The sequence below is a fragment of the Miniopterus schreibersii genome (assembly GCF_964146895.1).
Source record: "Miniopterus schreibersii genome assembly, chromosome: 16".
Classification (NCBI taxonomy): domain Eukaryota; kingdom Metazoa; phylum Chordata; class Mammalia; order Chiroptera; family Miniopteridae; genus Miniopterus; species Miniopterus schreibersii.
Genome location: NC_138116.1, coordinates 38,246,175 through 38,262,498, shown reverse-complemented (window position 1 = coordinate 38,262,498; position 16,324 = coordinate 38,246,175). Strand labels below are relative to the sequence as shown.

At 39.1% G+C, this 16,324-nt stretch overlaps 2 protein-coding genes across 4 annotated transcripts in view; both read left to right on the top strand.

The window, feature by feature from the left end:
* Positions 1-2,388, top strand: part of LOC308546570 (myosin-2) — a 28,750-nt gene extending 26,362 nt beyond the window's left edge. For both annotated transcript variants that reach the window (XM_081115673.1, XM_081115672.1), the window contains exon 40: positions 24-2,388. In XM_081115673.1, coding sequence (XP_080971799.1) covers positions 24-176 — 153 coding nt within the window. In that variant the 3' untranslated portion in view covers positions 177-2,388. The remainder of the gene's footprint in view (positions 1-23) is intronic.
* Positions 2,389-2,561: 173 nt separating this feature from the next.
* Positions 2,562-16,324, top strand: part of LOC308546569 (myosin-1) — a 28,007-nt gene continuing 14,244 nt past the window's right edge. The window contains exons 1-22 of one of the 2 annotated variants that reach the window (XM_081115670.1): positions 2,562-2,896; positions 3,137-3,166; positions 4,739-4,978; positions 5,072-5,215; positions 5,328-5,484; positions 6,584-6,611; positions 7,385-7,496; positions 7,588-7,680; positions 7,815-7,878; positions 8,540-8,638; positions 8,730-8,833; positions 8,986-9,124; positions 9,331-9,449; positions 9,540-9,689; positions 11,550-11,720; positions 12,503-12,815; positions 12,912-12,988; positions 14,234-14,321; positions 14,404-14,521; positions 15,359-15,482; positions 15,571-15,707; positions 15,806-16,061. In XM_081115670.1, the coding sequence (XP_080971796.1) occupies positions 4,775-4,978; positions 5,072-5,215; positions 5,328-5,484; positions 6,584-6,611; positions 7,385-7,496; positions 7,588-7,680; positions 7,815-7,878; positions 8,540-8,638; positions 8,730-8,833; positions 8,986-9,124; positions 9,331-9,449; positions 9,540-9,689; positions 11,550-11,720; positions 12,503-12,815; positions 12,912-12,988; positions 14,234-14,321; positions 14,404-14,521; positions 15,359-15,482; positions 15,571-15,707; positions 15,806-16,061 (2,697 nt within the window). In that variant the 5' untranslated portion in view covers positions 2,562-2,896; positions 3,137-3,166; positions 4,739-4,774. The other variant, XM_081115671.1, reaches the window with a different exon arrangement.

Below are 16,324 nucleotides of genomic sequence, written 5' to 3'. Positions count from 1 at the left end.
TTATAATTCCATTTTATTCTCAGGAGGAACAATCCAATACAAATCTATCGAAATTCCGCAAGCTCCAGCATGAGCTGGAGGAAGCCGAGGAACGGGCTGACATCGCGGAGTCCCAGGTTAACAAGCTGCGGGTGAAGAGCCGTGAGGTTCACACAAAAATCATAAATGAAGAGTGATCGTGCCCCGATGCTATGGAATGACTGAAGAGAAGCACAAAATGTGAAGTCTTTGGTCATGTCTATCTGTAATTACTGTCTATTCCACCCTATTGCAAAGGAAATAAAAGCATAGGGCACTTTGCAAATAATATCCTTAGACTGGTCTTTTCTCTCTCTCCTAAATCGATGTCAAAGCTTGAATAATCACAAGACTATCAAACAATTACATTCAACCTACCACTAAGAAGTAGTTATGGATTCACTTTTATTTTAGGTCTATAGTAATACTTTAAGAAGATAAAGTTGTGGCTTATTAGAGAAGCCAGTTCTGATTAACAGAAATCTGGAAGTTATTTGTATTTCTTTTTAACCTTTCCCTCATACTGGGATATAGTAGGGTTTTAGAAAGCTTCTGCTTCTCCTCATATGAACCTAATTTTCAGGTCTATGCAAAGAAAGGCGCTAGCTATATTCTCACATAGGGGATTCAGACTAAAATATACCATTAACTCTCCTTGCTTAATAACTGTTATCAAGAATACAAATCCAAAGTATTACTATTAGCACATGAAGGTTTTCATCATTAATACCATTATACTATATATTCACTGTATGTGCATTAGATAAGGGGTATGACATGAAAGAGTGAAATGGGACCTCCCTATGAAAGTTACAGGGTGGCTATAAAGTTTGGATACAAAGAGAATAGTATTCATATATTGTAATATAATATCAATAAGCTATTTATTAGCCGATGTTCCAAGACTTTGTGGCCTCCTGTATAATCTATAAAATAAGAATCTCAAAATAGATTATTTAAATATATATTCAACACACATAATGATGAGTATGAGTTCAGGGCAAAAAACAGACAGCAGGAGCACTCTTAATTACTGAGTTTTCCTACAGGACTGATTTTTAACCTAGTTTCAGTTAAGATCCACAGCCAAAAATATAACCTTCTTGGACAGCGTAAAGGGAAAGCTGAAGGGTAGCCTTCATCTGGAAAGAAAGCGAGGGCACACTGGGTGAAACAGCACTGAGACAATAACTCAGGTTGGACGTGCAGGAGTTTAGCAGGTAGCTCTGGCATGAGGAAGGGTGTGGGACTGCCCTTCTCACTCCCTTGGCCTCTCTTTTACTTGTTCCCACATTACCTGTGATGCTTCCGTGCCTCCTAACTTGGCAATAAAGGTTAAAAGTGATGTCTTTCTTTCGACTTTTAAAAAATCTATCCAGGGCAGGTCAAAAGGCTCTTACAATTCCCATCAAATCCTATTGAGAACATTACTAAAATGTTTTCCTGAGAATCACTGCCCACATTTTCCAAATGCCTGAGAAAGAAAAACGAATGTGTAATAAAATAAAATGATGTACCTGTGATAACAAAGAGGATTAAGAGTTGGTTAGGGATGCCTCTCTCAGAAGAACGTCTCCTTTCAAACCCTTTCTGATGGCTTTAATCTACTCCAGGTAGGAGAGTGTTACCAGCAAGCACACTGGATTGCAATCAGGTGGCCAGGATCTAGATTACTGTGGGATTTGTGAAAATTCTCTTCTATTCTTTGGATTTCAGTTGCATTATTAAGAAGATGAGTGACATGGATTAGATGGTCTCTAACTAATACTATCATGTGACCATTACAACCAGTGTCTCCAGGCATCTGCTTTCATAAGGCAACCTATGTCTATTAAATTGATTGAAATATAAGCACAATAATACAGGAATGATCATAAAGCAGGCTATGTTAAGCAAACCTGGTGTCAATTCCAGACAGAATGCTGACAGAGAGATGCAAAGCCCCAGAGACAATAACACAAATATTTTTAAATTAAAAATTAGAATAGAAAACAATGTTTAGATATTGTTTGTAAGCAAAATGTGAAATATATACCATGGGTAGCAGATGGTAGAGAAGTCATAGTTGCTGTATTTTTAAACACAGAAAAGCTCTTTTTTCTAATATTTTCCTATGTTAAGTTTTATAGAGGAAACAATGTTTCACAAGCAACTTGCATTAAAAACAAAAACAAACAAACAAACAAAAAAACCCCAAACAAACTCGAGAAGCAGGACATCTCAGCTCGAGAGGCAATCCAGTTTTGGAGCAAGTCTGAAGTGGGAGTGGTATGATGTGACAATAAATCCAAGGCGACTGACTAGGAAAACAATAGAGGCTATCTCTGGCTGCTCTTCATGAAGCAAGTTTTAAAATGAAATTTCCAAGCATTCTTGAAAAAAACAATAAATTGGAGAGAAAAAAAAAAGCATGCATTCTTGGGAGGAACTAACGATCTTTTAGCAATTCTTTAGTAAAAAGCAGAAACGTCCTTCCCTAAGGTAGCATCTGCAATTGTGCAGGCAGTTGATAAGACTTCACATGGTTGACTCAGTGAAACAGAAGAGCAGCAGGCAAAAAGTGCAGGGATTCCAGACCAGAGCTGTCTCCGAAACAACACCTTACATTACTCCAAAGGCAGATTGCTTTCAGATTGCCAACAACTCAAATTATTTATAGGAGATTGATTCATATACTTAACCCAATGTGAGAGAAAATATTTCTAATTATATCCAAACATCTTTAATATGGAGTTGTGCTTGGAGACCTTCATTGCCAAAAACATGTTTTGCCAAATATGTTTTATGAAAGAGGAGGAGGCTACGTGTTTTCCATATTTGATCCTATAAAAGTACCCTTGGAATGAGTATGACTTGTCTTTCCTCAGAAAGCCTCAAGGTAAGTGTGTGTGAGGACAGGGCTCTGTCCGAAGGGATGTCTGGCTGCCCTCATGCATGCCACACATGCTGGCTCCCAGTGCCCCTGGCAGCCCTTCCAGTGAGGCACCAACTTACTCCGCAGCAATTTTAATTAGATGTTTGAGTGTTCCCAGTCATTTCCTGGTTCTCAGTTAAGAATTATGCATGCTATTATTGGGAATTGTTAGAATTCAGAAGAAATTTGTTCTTTTCCTTGCAGTTCTGACCACTTCAAGGCTGCAGTTCTAAGGTAAGATATTGCCTTTTTCTCATTCCTCAAAGGGTGCAAGAAATCTGCAGTGGTTTGGAGAGTGCTCAGGGTTATAAAATAAAAGTATCTCAATTTCATGGCTGATAATGCTTCCCTTGAAAAATTCTGAGGGGGACATTAGAAACTGGTTTCTTATGCATTTATGTCCTTTATCACATATGAAAATGCTTCCCCGGAGTCTTTAGGAGTTTTATACATAATTTTTTCTATTTCCAACATTGTAGTTTGTCTTTTAAATAACTGAATTATAACATGCAATACAACAATTCAGTGTTATTAATTTACAGAGAAAATGTAAATTTCCTATACTACAGCTTTTACTCAGCACTATGTAATATAAAAATCCTAGAGACATTGCCTGAATGGATTGAATCCTTGCCTTGGAAAGTGGCTTAAATCTGCATGTTGTTTCACAGTCTGTAAAATGGAAATTAAAAAAATATAATATGGAAAATGATGATGAACATTTTCAGCAAGACAAAGTGTTTTAATTGTGTCACTCTAATCATGTAGTTAGAATGGGAAAATGTGGAAAAGTCTGCCCAAGTGTTTTAAGTTTTCCTGTAAAATATTCTTTATTATTATGAAATAGGTTACCTATGACCATTATTGACAGGACTAATGAATGTTAAAGTGGTAAGAGACGAATCTTGAAAGAAAAATTTTTGTATCAGTAATAAAGCAAGAAATATAGGTAATAACATTTTATCTTAAGAAATACTAAAGAGGTGAAAAAGTTGAGTTTGTCAAAACAATGGTACAGGAACAAGAGAAACTGATGAATAATAGAATGCATTTTAACAAAATGATGCAAAACAAAGCCCTAACATTTTTGCTTTCCTTTGTTAGGTAGGTAGTCTTTGAAAATCCAAATATAGAATGAAAAGATTTTCACCACATACAAAATAGTTCCTAGAATTTTTTTAGCAACATATTTCTAGTTCTTTTTACTCACAAAGTCAGCTTTGAGCTATTTGCTGTATACAGCATGTGTTCTAAAGGTGTGAAGAGTGCCATAAAGGGAAAAGTGCTCCCTGCCTGCAAGGTACCTGTAACCCAACTGGAAGATAAGAGCAATATGTGAAAGAGATGGGGAATGCCCTGCCATCATCTTAGCTTTGTGTTCTGTATAAGCCAGTAAATAATAAGCAGCTAAAAAAGTTAATATACATAACTAATGAAACTCAGAAAGCAACTTCAATATCATAGAGTAGGTGAGCCAGATTACAATAGTATCTTTCCAAAGGCATGATTAAGTGTCTGTCAGCACTGGCACAGAACACGGACACTGACATTTCACCCCTAGCCAAACCAGGGAGGTGGTCATACTAATGCAATGCTAAGGGCTCAAAGGGTCAGTGAATTAAAAATGTTTTCTTTCTCTTTGTTTTAATTTTTCTTTTTGTTTCGATTACAGTTTACATTCAATATTATTCTGTATTAGTTTCAGATGTACAGCAAAGTGGTTAGAAAATCATGTGATGTTTTATTTTAAATGTGAATCTAATGGTCCAGTTTTTGAATTTCTATACTCTTTTCTTCTTCTGCCAGAGTCTTCCACTGGGCTGCCATCAATAACCTGCAGCCATGAGTTCCGACTCTGAGATGGCTATTTTTGGGGAGGCTGCTCCTTACCTCCGAAAGTCTGAAAAGGAGCGAATTGAAGCCCAGAACAAGCCTTTTGATGCCAAATCATCAGTGTTTGTGGTGGATCCTAAGGAGTCCTTTGTGAAAGCAACAGTGCAGAGCAGGGAAGGGGGGAAGGTGACAGCCAAGACTGAAGCTGGAGCTGTGAGTAAAACATCTGGAGATGGGTAAACTGGGCTGAATTTTGGCTTAGGTGAGCTGACACCATTTTTTTATCTGGCCTCTCTTATTTTGCAGACTGTAACAGTGAAAGATGACCAAGTCTACCCCATGAACCCTCCCAAATATGACAAGATTGAGGACATGGCCATGATGACTCACCTGCATGAGCCTGCTGTGCTGTACAACCTCAAAGAGCGTTATGCAGCCTGGATGATCTACGTGAGTTCATTTTCATGGCCTTCTGCTCACACAGGTAGTTAATATTTTTGAAAAATAGTAATTAAGGTCCCCATAAAATAATTATATATATATATTTTTCTTTTTGGTGCAGACCTACTCGGGCCTGTTCTGTGTCACTGTCAACCCCTACAAGTGGCTGCCAGTGTATAATGCAGAGGTGGTGTCTGCCTACCGAGGCAAAAAGCGCCAGGAGGCCCCGCCCCACATCTTCTCCATCTCTGACAACGCCTATCAGTTCATGCTGACTGGTGAGTGGCTCAACTGGTACTCATATGAATTAGTTTACTAGCTATAACAACAAAATGTTAAAACTAAAAGGACCTTTAGAAATAATCTAATCCAACCCACTAGTTGTACAGAAGAGGTAACAAAAACATAGCGAAGGTACATACTGTCAAAGTGGGGACTAAAATTCAATTCTCCTGATTCCACCTCCATGATTTTACCAGGGCATGCAGCAACTGCTCCATCTGTATCAGTTTGTTTAGTTTCCCTGCTTGAAAAGATATGATTTATTTTATATATTTAAGTAACAAGAGTAAGATTAATAACTGAGTCATACTGTCTGAATAGAAATAAAAAATGTATTCAATCATTTTAGTGCCTAAATTTCTTGTTGATTATGAATTAGATACTTTTAGAAGTACTTTTATCTCAAAAAGAGCTCATTTCAGATATGATATCCTCTCTTTGAATCAAGTGGTACTTAGGGGCTATATACATAGAAACAGAAATTGTTATTTTCCCCCTTTAAAATGGTTTTACTCTGATTGAAGCACTCTCTTTCACCTGCTCTTTCTCTGAACCAATGTCATACTTTTGGGAAGACTGAGCAAAGTTAGGTTATGTCTGGGCCACGAGACAGAGGTAGGGGTGTGTGTGTGTGTGTGTGTGTGTGTGTGTGTGTCCAATTAAAAAGTAAATCTCAACCTTGGCTTGATTAATACTTTTAGAAGTATTAATATTTTAACCTATTAAACTATAGTCCAAACCCTTAGCATATTGTTAATTTTTCAGTTACATGCATTACCAGCACTCAGCATGACACTGAAACCTACAAGTGGCAACTAGGGAATGTGTTTGCCTTTGGAAAGTACTGCTCTTTATTTTAAACCAGAAGGACACACTTCCTGTGGGGGCTTAAGGAATTTAAGATATGATAACATTTTATTTTTCTCTTCCCCAACTTAAGAGGCTTAAAAATAATACCATATATAACTTTACAGTAATAAATTGAAAAACTCCATCGGATATGACACTTATACACAATGCCTTAAGTGTTTCTCTATGCAAAGTATTGTTTGTGTAAGTGGTATATATGCTGATTGTCCACTGTTTTTCTTCCAGATCGGGAGAATCAGTCTATCTTAATCACGTATGTATTGATATTCTGAGTCTTATTACTATTTCATTCTCACTGGTAAAATAAAAACCAAAAAAAGAAATTAGTTAATGCCTACATACTAACGCAATAGCATAATCAGCCTAAAGCTAGATATTGTTTTCACTTTATTGTAGGGTTTTGGATTGCATCAAAATATAAAATAACAATGCTGCAATTTACATCATTCTAGTCCAGTCTTGAAAGTTCCACAGGACTTACTTGGGAGAGGAGATATAAAACCCCTTCTCTGGATATGGTCTAAACCCAGTACAGCACAGTGAGCAATGTACAGCCTTCTGAAGGTTAAGCAGTTTGGGAATGTTACCAGTGGTTCATTTTTAAGGCTTACTTGAGGAATGTCTATTCCTTCAAAGACCTAACTTGAGCCATGCCTTTGGTCTAAGGACATTGAAGAACACTTACATTGTTTCATAGTTTTTTTACCAATTGTTTAATTTCCTACCTAGCTGTTGAATGGCTGATTTTTGGATCACTCATGCCTAGGCCTCAACACCTAGAAGAGAGTGTGGCATATTTTAAGCACTAAAGAAATATGTTACATGAATAATGAATGAATGAATTTTTCTATTATTTTGTCAGTGATAAGCAACAGAAATAATATGAGCTATATGCGGGCTGAAGAAAAAGGTCTAAGAGACTCTGATAAAGACATGTAAAACTAGATGCACAGGTAGTAAATGCTGATGGTGGAAGTATTTTCATATGACTTAATTTCTCACGTATGCTTGGTCACCATTTGGCAGCGGAGAATCTGGTGCAGGGAAGACTGTGAACACCAAGCGTGTCATCCAGTACTTTGCAACAATTGCAGTTACCGGGGAGAAAAAGAAGGAGGAAACTTCTGGCAAAATGCAGGTGAGTCCGATAGCAGGAGTGAGAGTCAAGACTGCCAGGGCTCTCAGGAAGTCTGGGGCCTCAGATGTGAGCACTGCTCTTGCCTTTGCAGGGGACTCTGGAAGATCAAATCATCAGTGCCAACCCCCTACTGGAGGCCTTTGGCAATGCCAAGACCGTGAGGAATGACAACTCTTCTCGCTTTGTAAGTCTCCTGGTCACAGAGGGGTCTTCTCTGCCCTTAAGTGCCAGAGTAGCCATCTCTGAACTATCATTTCAGTCTCATCTTTCTTGTGTGCTCCAAGCTTTGTACGTAACATCATCTGTTTTATTTGCAAGGGTAAATTCATCAGGATCCACTTTGGTACCACAGGGAAACTGGCTTCTGCTGATATTGAAACATGTGAGTAACAGGACCTCCTAAATAGAATCCAAGAATGACAAATGATGGTTTGGAGGAACATCTTGCTTGCAGCTCCTGCTGAGCCTGCAGCCTGTGAAACACAGTCTGCTGCCAAACGTGCCCACAGTTAATGCCAGTCTTACCCAGAGTCCACAGTGTGTTTTACCCATGTCAGTCATGAGCTAATAATTCTGTAGGAACTGCCAGGAGCTGTTGGGCTTGTCTGAATTATTCCAGCCTCAGAATTAGTTTCAAATTTTTCTAAGAAAAAACTAACATGAGGGGTAATGAGTTGCCTATGGGTTGAATATGTGTGATTACTTCCAAGACTGAGCCTTGATAAATTTCACTTTTAGTATTCCCTTCATTATAAAGTGAGAAGAAACCCTGGGGAGGGAGGAGTTATCAAGATTCAATTATATTTCATATGTCAAGGAACTTCTATGAGAAATGAATATGCCTTGGGCCAGCATGCTTTAGTTTCTTTCTAGAGATGGTAAGAGCAACTGCCATTGTAGAGATGTAATATGTGGTACCTCATGGGAATATTCAGCTGAAATCTCAAGGGACCAATAACATTTAGCTAATGACCCTAAGTACCAAAATCACTCCAGGAACTTGACAAGTTACCCCCTAATCTGATGTCTCCTTTCCACTGCAGATCTTCTGGAGAAGTCTAGAGTTACTTTCCAGCTAAAGGCAGAAAGAAGTTACCACATTTTTTATCAGATCATGTCTAACAAGAAGCCAGACCTAATTGGTAAGAAAGACTTAAATTTATAAGCTAGGAGTTCATCATTTTATTGACATCTTCTAATGTAAAATGTATCCCCTGAATTCTGTGTACCCAGAAATGCTCCTGATCACCACGAACCCATATGACTACGCCTTCGTCAGTCAAGGGGAGATCACAGTCCCCAGCATTGATGACCAAGAAGAGTTGATGGCCACAGATGTAAGTGGCACATGCAGTTTTTAAAAATCCATTATGCATGGGAATGACAAGAGCAACCTGCTGTAGCTGTGTGGTTAAGGATACAGCATTAATTCTGCTAAATAAGTTAGTGTCTTCTGCCCTCATCTTTGTCCTCTCATTTCTCCCGGCAGAGTGCCATTGACATCCTGGGCTTCACTGCTGATGAGAGAGTGTCCATCTATAAGCTCACGGGGGCAGTAATGCATTATGGGAACATGAAATTCAAGCAAAAGCAGCGTGAGGAGCAAGCTGAGCCAGACGGCACTGAAGGTACCAAGTGAAGCTCCATCTGGGTTTAATAGGAGAGTCTAGGCAAAAAAGCCCATTCCAAACTCATGTCTCCTTTACAACTGAGCTTCTGATGGACATATAGAAAGTCACCCCATACACAGACTTTCTATAGTGATTCACAAACTACTCTGTGAATTGTGCGGTGCACAGTAGGTCACGTTGGGTACCTGAATGTGTCTCCACAGTTGCTGACAAGGCAGCCTATCTCCAGGGTCTGAACTCTGCTGACCTGCTCAAAGCCCTCTGCTACCCCAGGGTCAAGGTTGGCAATGAGTATGTCACCAAAGGCCAGACTGTACAGCAGGTAAGCCTATGATCTTAGTAAATGACACACATCCTAAGCCTTCACAATATGTCTTTAATAACACCAAAAGTTATTGCTCTGCCCATGAAGGTGTACAATTCAGTGGGTGCTCTGGCCAAAGCCGTCTATGAGAAGATGTTCCTGTGGATGGTCACCCGCATCAACCAGCAGCTGGACACCAAGCAGCCCAGACAGTACTTCATTGGAGTCTTGGACATTGCTGGCTTTGAGATCTTTGATGTGAGTCAACAGAAACTTTGTAGCAGGGAAGTTTATAAATAATAGTGCTACAATCAATATTGGAAAAGACCTATGAAAAATAGCTATACTAAAAACTAAATAGACATGAAAGACTAAAAGTCCATAAAAGTTCATGAACTTGGAATAAAATAGATCTGGACCCAAACTTCACCTCTGTGAATTCCTACCTATGTAAACTTGGATAATGGGAATGGCATCTGACCAATCACAGGGCAAATTCAACTAAGACCTATAGGTAAATCACCTAGCACTGCAAATAACACACTTACTTATGAGATCATTATGCCAGTTACAAGATTTCTGTATTTAAATCCTTAAGCACAACCCCAAGCACACAGTCTTCAGTAACTGATAAAGAAGTCAATGAGGGCCACAAAGATGGCAGTGGGGAAGACAATGACAAATTCAAAGAAAGATTTCAAGGCTCCTATCTTCCCTGGAATATCCAGGTGTAGATAATGGATATGGCATTGTAAAGAAACTCAAATTCATCTGCCTAAGAAAGAATATCTCGCACATAGTTTAGGAAACGAGGGTACCAAAGTGAAGTCTTCTGTCCAATAGCAGTATCTCAGATGTGTCTGACCCACAAGTCATATTTCTACAATTTTTCCCTGACTGACAGACACTAGAGGAATCTTTCTGAGTTTTAGGGACAGGAGAATTTCCAGAAATTCCTAAGACCACAAGGGAAAAAGGAATAATCTGGCACCAAGCAGGAACAAGAGCAATTCACACTTTTTCCAATAAGAAAACTAACAATAGTGCAATGGTGCATACTTAAAATGTCTTTGAGTTTTTTAACAGCAGGTTTATTAAATTTATCCATTTAACTCAACAGTTTTTAGTATATTTACAGATATGTGCAAACATCACAACAATCAATTTTAGAAGATTTTCAACACCCCAACAAGAAGCCCTATCCTGTTAAGTCATTCCTTACTTCCCGCTCCCCCAGCCCTTGATCACCACACTAATCTTCTTTCTGTCTCTATGGATTTGACTATTCTGGACATTTCATAGAAATGGGACCATATAACACATCGTCCTTTATGACTTCTTCTTTCACTTAGCATAATGTTTGCAAAGTTCATCTGTGTGGTAGAACCTCTTTGACTTCTGTGTATGGTGACACTGTTCTAAGACAAGAGCATTCACAACTGTTTTTAGATCTAGGTGTCCTGAATAGTAAAGCAGAGCAGATTTCCTCAAGTTCTAACACTGGGTACAAATGCTGGCTCTGGAATCAAAGCTTTGGATCCCCTGCCATGCCCCTGACTAGCAGGATCTTGATCAGGTTACATAACCTCTCTAACAGTATTTCCTCACCTATGAAATGGGGAAACAGTACTACCCTAAAAAGGTGGCTGTGAGGATTAAGTGCAATAATTTATATAAGAACTTAGCACAGTGTCTAGCATATAGTAAATGTTCAATAAATGTTAGCTATTGAATTTGTATTCTTATTAACAATATACAGACCAAAGTGACTCAGATATATCAACCATAGCTAGTTTTACAACATAATCATAAAAAGATAAGTTACTAAGAAATCTCTAACAAAAATAGATTGTGAAAATCAAATAACTGTTTTATTGCATAGAGAAGCATCATTCAGACCCTGTTTATTCCTTTTTAAGAGATACTTCCAACAAGGGTGGTAACACTTCCTAGCCCACAGCAGCAAAAAAGACAGGAGGGAGAGAGAGGCTTGCTACAAGCAAGACAAAGCCATACCACCCTAAGAGGGCAACTGGGCTAGCCAATTAAGAAAAGCCCCTATCAAATAGAAGTTTTTATTATATAATTAATGTTAATTTGTATTTTCTACTTATTTAGTTCAATAGCCTGGAGCAGCTGTGCATCAACTTCACCAACGAGAAACTGCAACAGTTCTTCAACCACCACATGTTCGTGCTGGAGCAGGAGGAGTACAAGAAGGAAGGCATCGAGTGGGAGTTCATTGACTTCGGGATGGACCTGGCTGCCTGCATCGAGCTCATCGAGAAGGTAGAGAAATAAATGCTACTCCCCAGGGACAGCTCCTCTGTAGTTGGGACCATCACCTCTTTGTTCTAACTCTTGCCTGTTAATATGTTGCTGCCCCAACCCCACTCCCCGAGGCTGTGAGCCCTCGGACAGTTGACTCCTCTTGTGCATAAAGGCTAAGTGTTTGGAAATCACCAGAATCTGTTCAGACACCTAGAGAGGTGCATGGGTGGTTAAGATCCCAGGGCTCAGTTATTCCTAAGAATGTGATGGGGACCCAGCAGGGACTGTGGCACTTCCTACCTTCCTGGAGTATCCAAGGACCCATGGGGGAGGGACCATGGAACAGTGAGGTTCAATGTCACTGTGAAAACAACAGATAACATTAACTTAAAAAGAATTCCCATAGTGTTTTGAGCACTGGTCATGTTGGAAGGAGGTGGCTACTGAGAAATCCAGATACGATTGTTTAAAATATTACTCATATTACTTTATGTTTATGTGCATAACTACATTTTTTGTAAACCTACTGCTAAAAGTGAGTCACATTTATATACACATAATTCATTCCATGTACTTTTGTTCAACAAATATTAATTAAGCACATACTGTATGTCTAGCACTGTCTGTTGTTGAACCAAACAGACCAAGAGCCTTGTTCTCACAACACTTACAATCCAGTGTTCCTAGTACCAGAGCAACAGCACCAAAGAAGTTGGCTAGCTTTGGCTCCTGCAGACAATGGAGTCATTGGAATATACTAGTATTAAATACTGAGGTGTTGCCTGTTATGCTCTTTCTAGCCCATGGGCATCTTCTCCATCCTGGAAGAGGAGTGCATGTTCCCCAAGGCCACAGACACCTCCTTCAAGAACAAGCTGTATGAACAGCACCTGGGCAAGTCCAACAACTTCCAGAAGCCCAAGCCTGCCAAAGGCAAGGCTGAGGCCCACTTCTCGCTGGTGCACTATGCAGGCACCGTGGATTACAACATTGCTGGCTGGCTTGACAAGAACAAGGACCCCCTAAATGAGACCGTGGTCGGGCTGTACCAGAAGTCTTCACTGAAAACTCTAGCTTACCTCTTCTCTGGGGCAGCAGCAGCTGCTGAAGCAGGTACTTTTTGACAGAATTAATTTTTTACTGAATCTATAAAACATAAACTGAGAAAGCCTGTACTATGATTACTTGTGTTTTCTCTGTTCCCCTTAGAGGCCAATGCTGCTAGTGGAAAGAAAGCTGCCAAGAAGAAGGGTTCTTCCTTCCAGACTGTGTCTGCTCTCTTCAGGGTACAAACTTCATTTTCTCTAATTAGATTCAGGAAATTAAATTTTACTTTATTGTGCAGGGAAAGGGAAGTATTGTTGCAAGGATTCAAGAACTAGATGTGACTCAAGATAGGCCAGCAGGTAGTGGTAGAACTGCATCTCAGGGAGGTTTATGGTAGTTTGGAAGATACTCAGTATAATATAGTAGACACAGGCCTCAGGAGGGATGAGAGTGAATAGCAGAAATCAGTATCAGATGGTAAAATTAAACTTGGGGGCCAGGAAAGGAGGTCATTTGACAATCAAAAGTTTCTATTGGGGTAGGATTAAACAAAACATGAGATTTGCTTGAGACTTTGGGAGCCTCCAAATGATGCAGGTGCTTTAGGTGTATACTGGCATGGAACTGAAATGAGCAGATTTCAAAAGCTGAGGATAGCCTAGTGTGGTAGGAATTGGGAGCTGAGCTAAAAAAGTAAGAACTAGATGTGATAAGAAACAGCCCTTCAAGGAAAATTTACTTTTCTTTTGACAATCCAATCTGCAAAAACTGAAGCTCTAGTTATTCCGAAAAACCAGGATTTCCTTGGAAAACATCTCACACTTGGTAACGTGGCTGTCAGTTTTCTGCCAAATCCCAGGACAAGGCATTAAGAGGCCCTTCCTATGGAACCGGGAGGAGGACACAGCTCTTTAACTGTGATAAGGAACATGCATGTGACAGGGAAGCAGATACAACTGAAAGCCGGGTAAAGAGAGAAATGGAGATTTGGAGAAAGACACTGACCAAATATCGAGGCAAAAGAGTGTGGGTGGAGTATTTCAATATGTTTAGGAGATCATATTAAGTTTACAACATATGCTATCACATTCAACAGCAATGAACAACCACTTCTACATCTAGTTGAAAAAAAAAAAATATATATATATATATATATATAATGCACAAAAATAGGAAATAAAAGACCGTTTTAGGAATGTGGAAATTCCAGAGCTAAGTCTTTGAAAATTCTAATCTGGATGGGTACTGGAAATATTGGAGGGAACACTTTGAAAAGTATATGCTTGTCTAATCATTATGTTGTACACCTGAAACAAATACAAAATAATATTGATATAAACTGTAATTGAAAAATAAAATTTTAAAAATAATTAAAAATTTAAAAAGAATTAAATGAATGCTATGGATCACAATGATTATGTTTGTACATATGAATGTATGAAAATAGTATACTTTTTAAACCAAATATTCATATGGTCTCATAGGAGAATTTGAATAAGCTGATGAGTAACCTGAGGAGCACACACCCCCACTTTGTGCGATGCATCATCCCTAATGAAACCAAAACTCCTGGTAAGACAGGTCTGATATCCAGACAAGCTCCAGTGTGTTTGCACTAGACCATGAAGTGAGGCATGTGTATCTTTCCTTTTAGGGGCAATGGAGCATGAACTTGTCCTGCACCAGCTGAGGTGTAATGGTGTGCTGGAAGGCATCCGCATCTGCAGGAAGGGATTCCCAAGCAGAATCATTTATGCAGACTTCAAACAAAGGTCAGGCTTTTTCACCACAAATTATTTTAAGATATTTCTCTTAATTTTGCAGTGAAAGAATCATTAGTGATCCAGCTTCTGGGAGTATATCCTAAGAATCCCGAAACACCAATCACAAAGAATATGTGCACCCCTATGTTCATAGCAGTGTTATTTACAATAGCTAAAATCTGGAAACAGCCCAAGTGTCTATCAGTAGATGAGTGGATAAAAAAGCTGTGGTACATTTACACAATGGAATATTATGTGGCTATAAAAAAGAAGGATCTCCTACCCTTTGAGTCAGCATGGAGGGACCTGGAGAGTATTATGCTAAGTGAAATAAGCCAGGCAGAGAAAGAAAAGTATCACATAATCTCACTTATATGTGGAATTTAATAAACAAAATAAACTGACAAGCAAAATAGGTCCAGAGACATGGAAGCATGCAACAGACTGACAAACCTCAGATGGAATGCAGGGGGGTGGGAAGAGATTAACCAGAGAACTTGTATGCATATATGTATAACCCATGGACACAGACAACAGTGTGCTGAAGGCCTAGGGAGTGGGCAGGAGTGGGATGGAGGGGGTAATGGGGGGGGAAAAGGGGACATTTGTAATACTTTCAACAATAAAGATAAATTTAAAGATATATATAAATTGAAGAGAAACAAATTTAACTGACTGTACTGACATACCAAAAGTTTGACACCCCTTGAATATATGGAAAATAAAAAGGTAGATATGATTTCTTGTTTATGTTTGTTAAACTACCCAACAATTATGTTGCTTCTATAGTAAAGCAGGAAGAGTTCTTGTTCATGACAATAGCTGTATCATTTATTTGTTAAACAGATACAAGGTATTAAATGCAAGTGCCATCCCTGAAGGACAATTCATTGATAGCAAGAAGGCTTCTGAGAAGCTCCTTGGGTCCATTGACATTGACCACACTCAGTATAAATTTGGTCACACCAAGGTAATAGTCTCTAAAGTCTACCTGATGCTATTTCCGTCCCTTTGAATTTGATGTAAAGTTTCTGATCTACAACTCTGCCCATGCACAGGTCTTTTTCAAAGCTGGTCTTCTGGGGCTCCTAGAGGAGATGCGAGATGAAAAGCTGGCCCAGTTGATTACCCGAACCCAGGCCAGGTGCAGAGGGTTCTTGGCAAGAGTGGAGTACCAGAAGATGGTAGAGAGAAGGTATTAATAGGGATACTTTACTAAACCCCATCAGCCTAAGCCTTCTAATTCTGATTCCTGTTTTAACTTGACTTGGAAAACTCCTGTTCCTATCACAGAGAGTCCATCTTCTGCATCCAGTACAATGTCCGTGCCTTCATGAATGTGAAGCACTGGCCCTGGATGAAGCTGTATTTCAAGATCAAGCCCCTCCTCAAGAGTGCGGAGACAGAGAAGGAGATGGCCAACATGAAGGAAGAGTTTGAGAAGACCAAAGAAAACCTTGCAAAGGCTGAAGCCAAAAGAAAAGAGTTGGAAGAAAAAATGGTTGCTCTGATGCAAGAGAAAAATGAACTACAACTCCGGGTTCAATCTGTGAGTGTCAGAACCCATTTCTTCTAATCTGATGGTAAACTTTTATTGAAGCCACTGCTAGGGGAAAGTCTAGATCCACCTTACCAAGCAACTTATTATCAATCTTTCCTAATTCACGACTACTTAGAATGTTCTATAAAATTTCATGTACAATATAACCGAAAAAAAACTTGGTAGGATTCTTTGCTGTTGAGAAGGGAAAAACAAAAATGTTTTTCCTTTCCCCCTATTGTTTCTCCTAGCAGAATATGGGCAGAAAATAA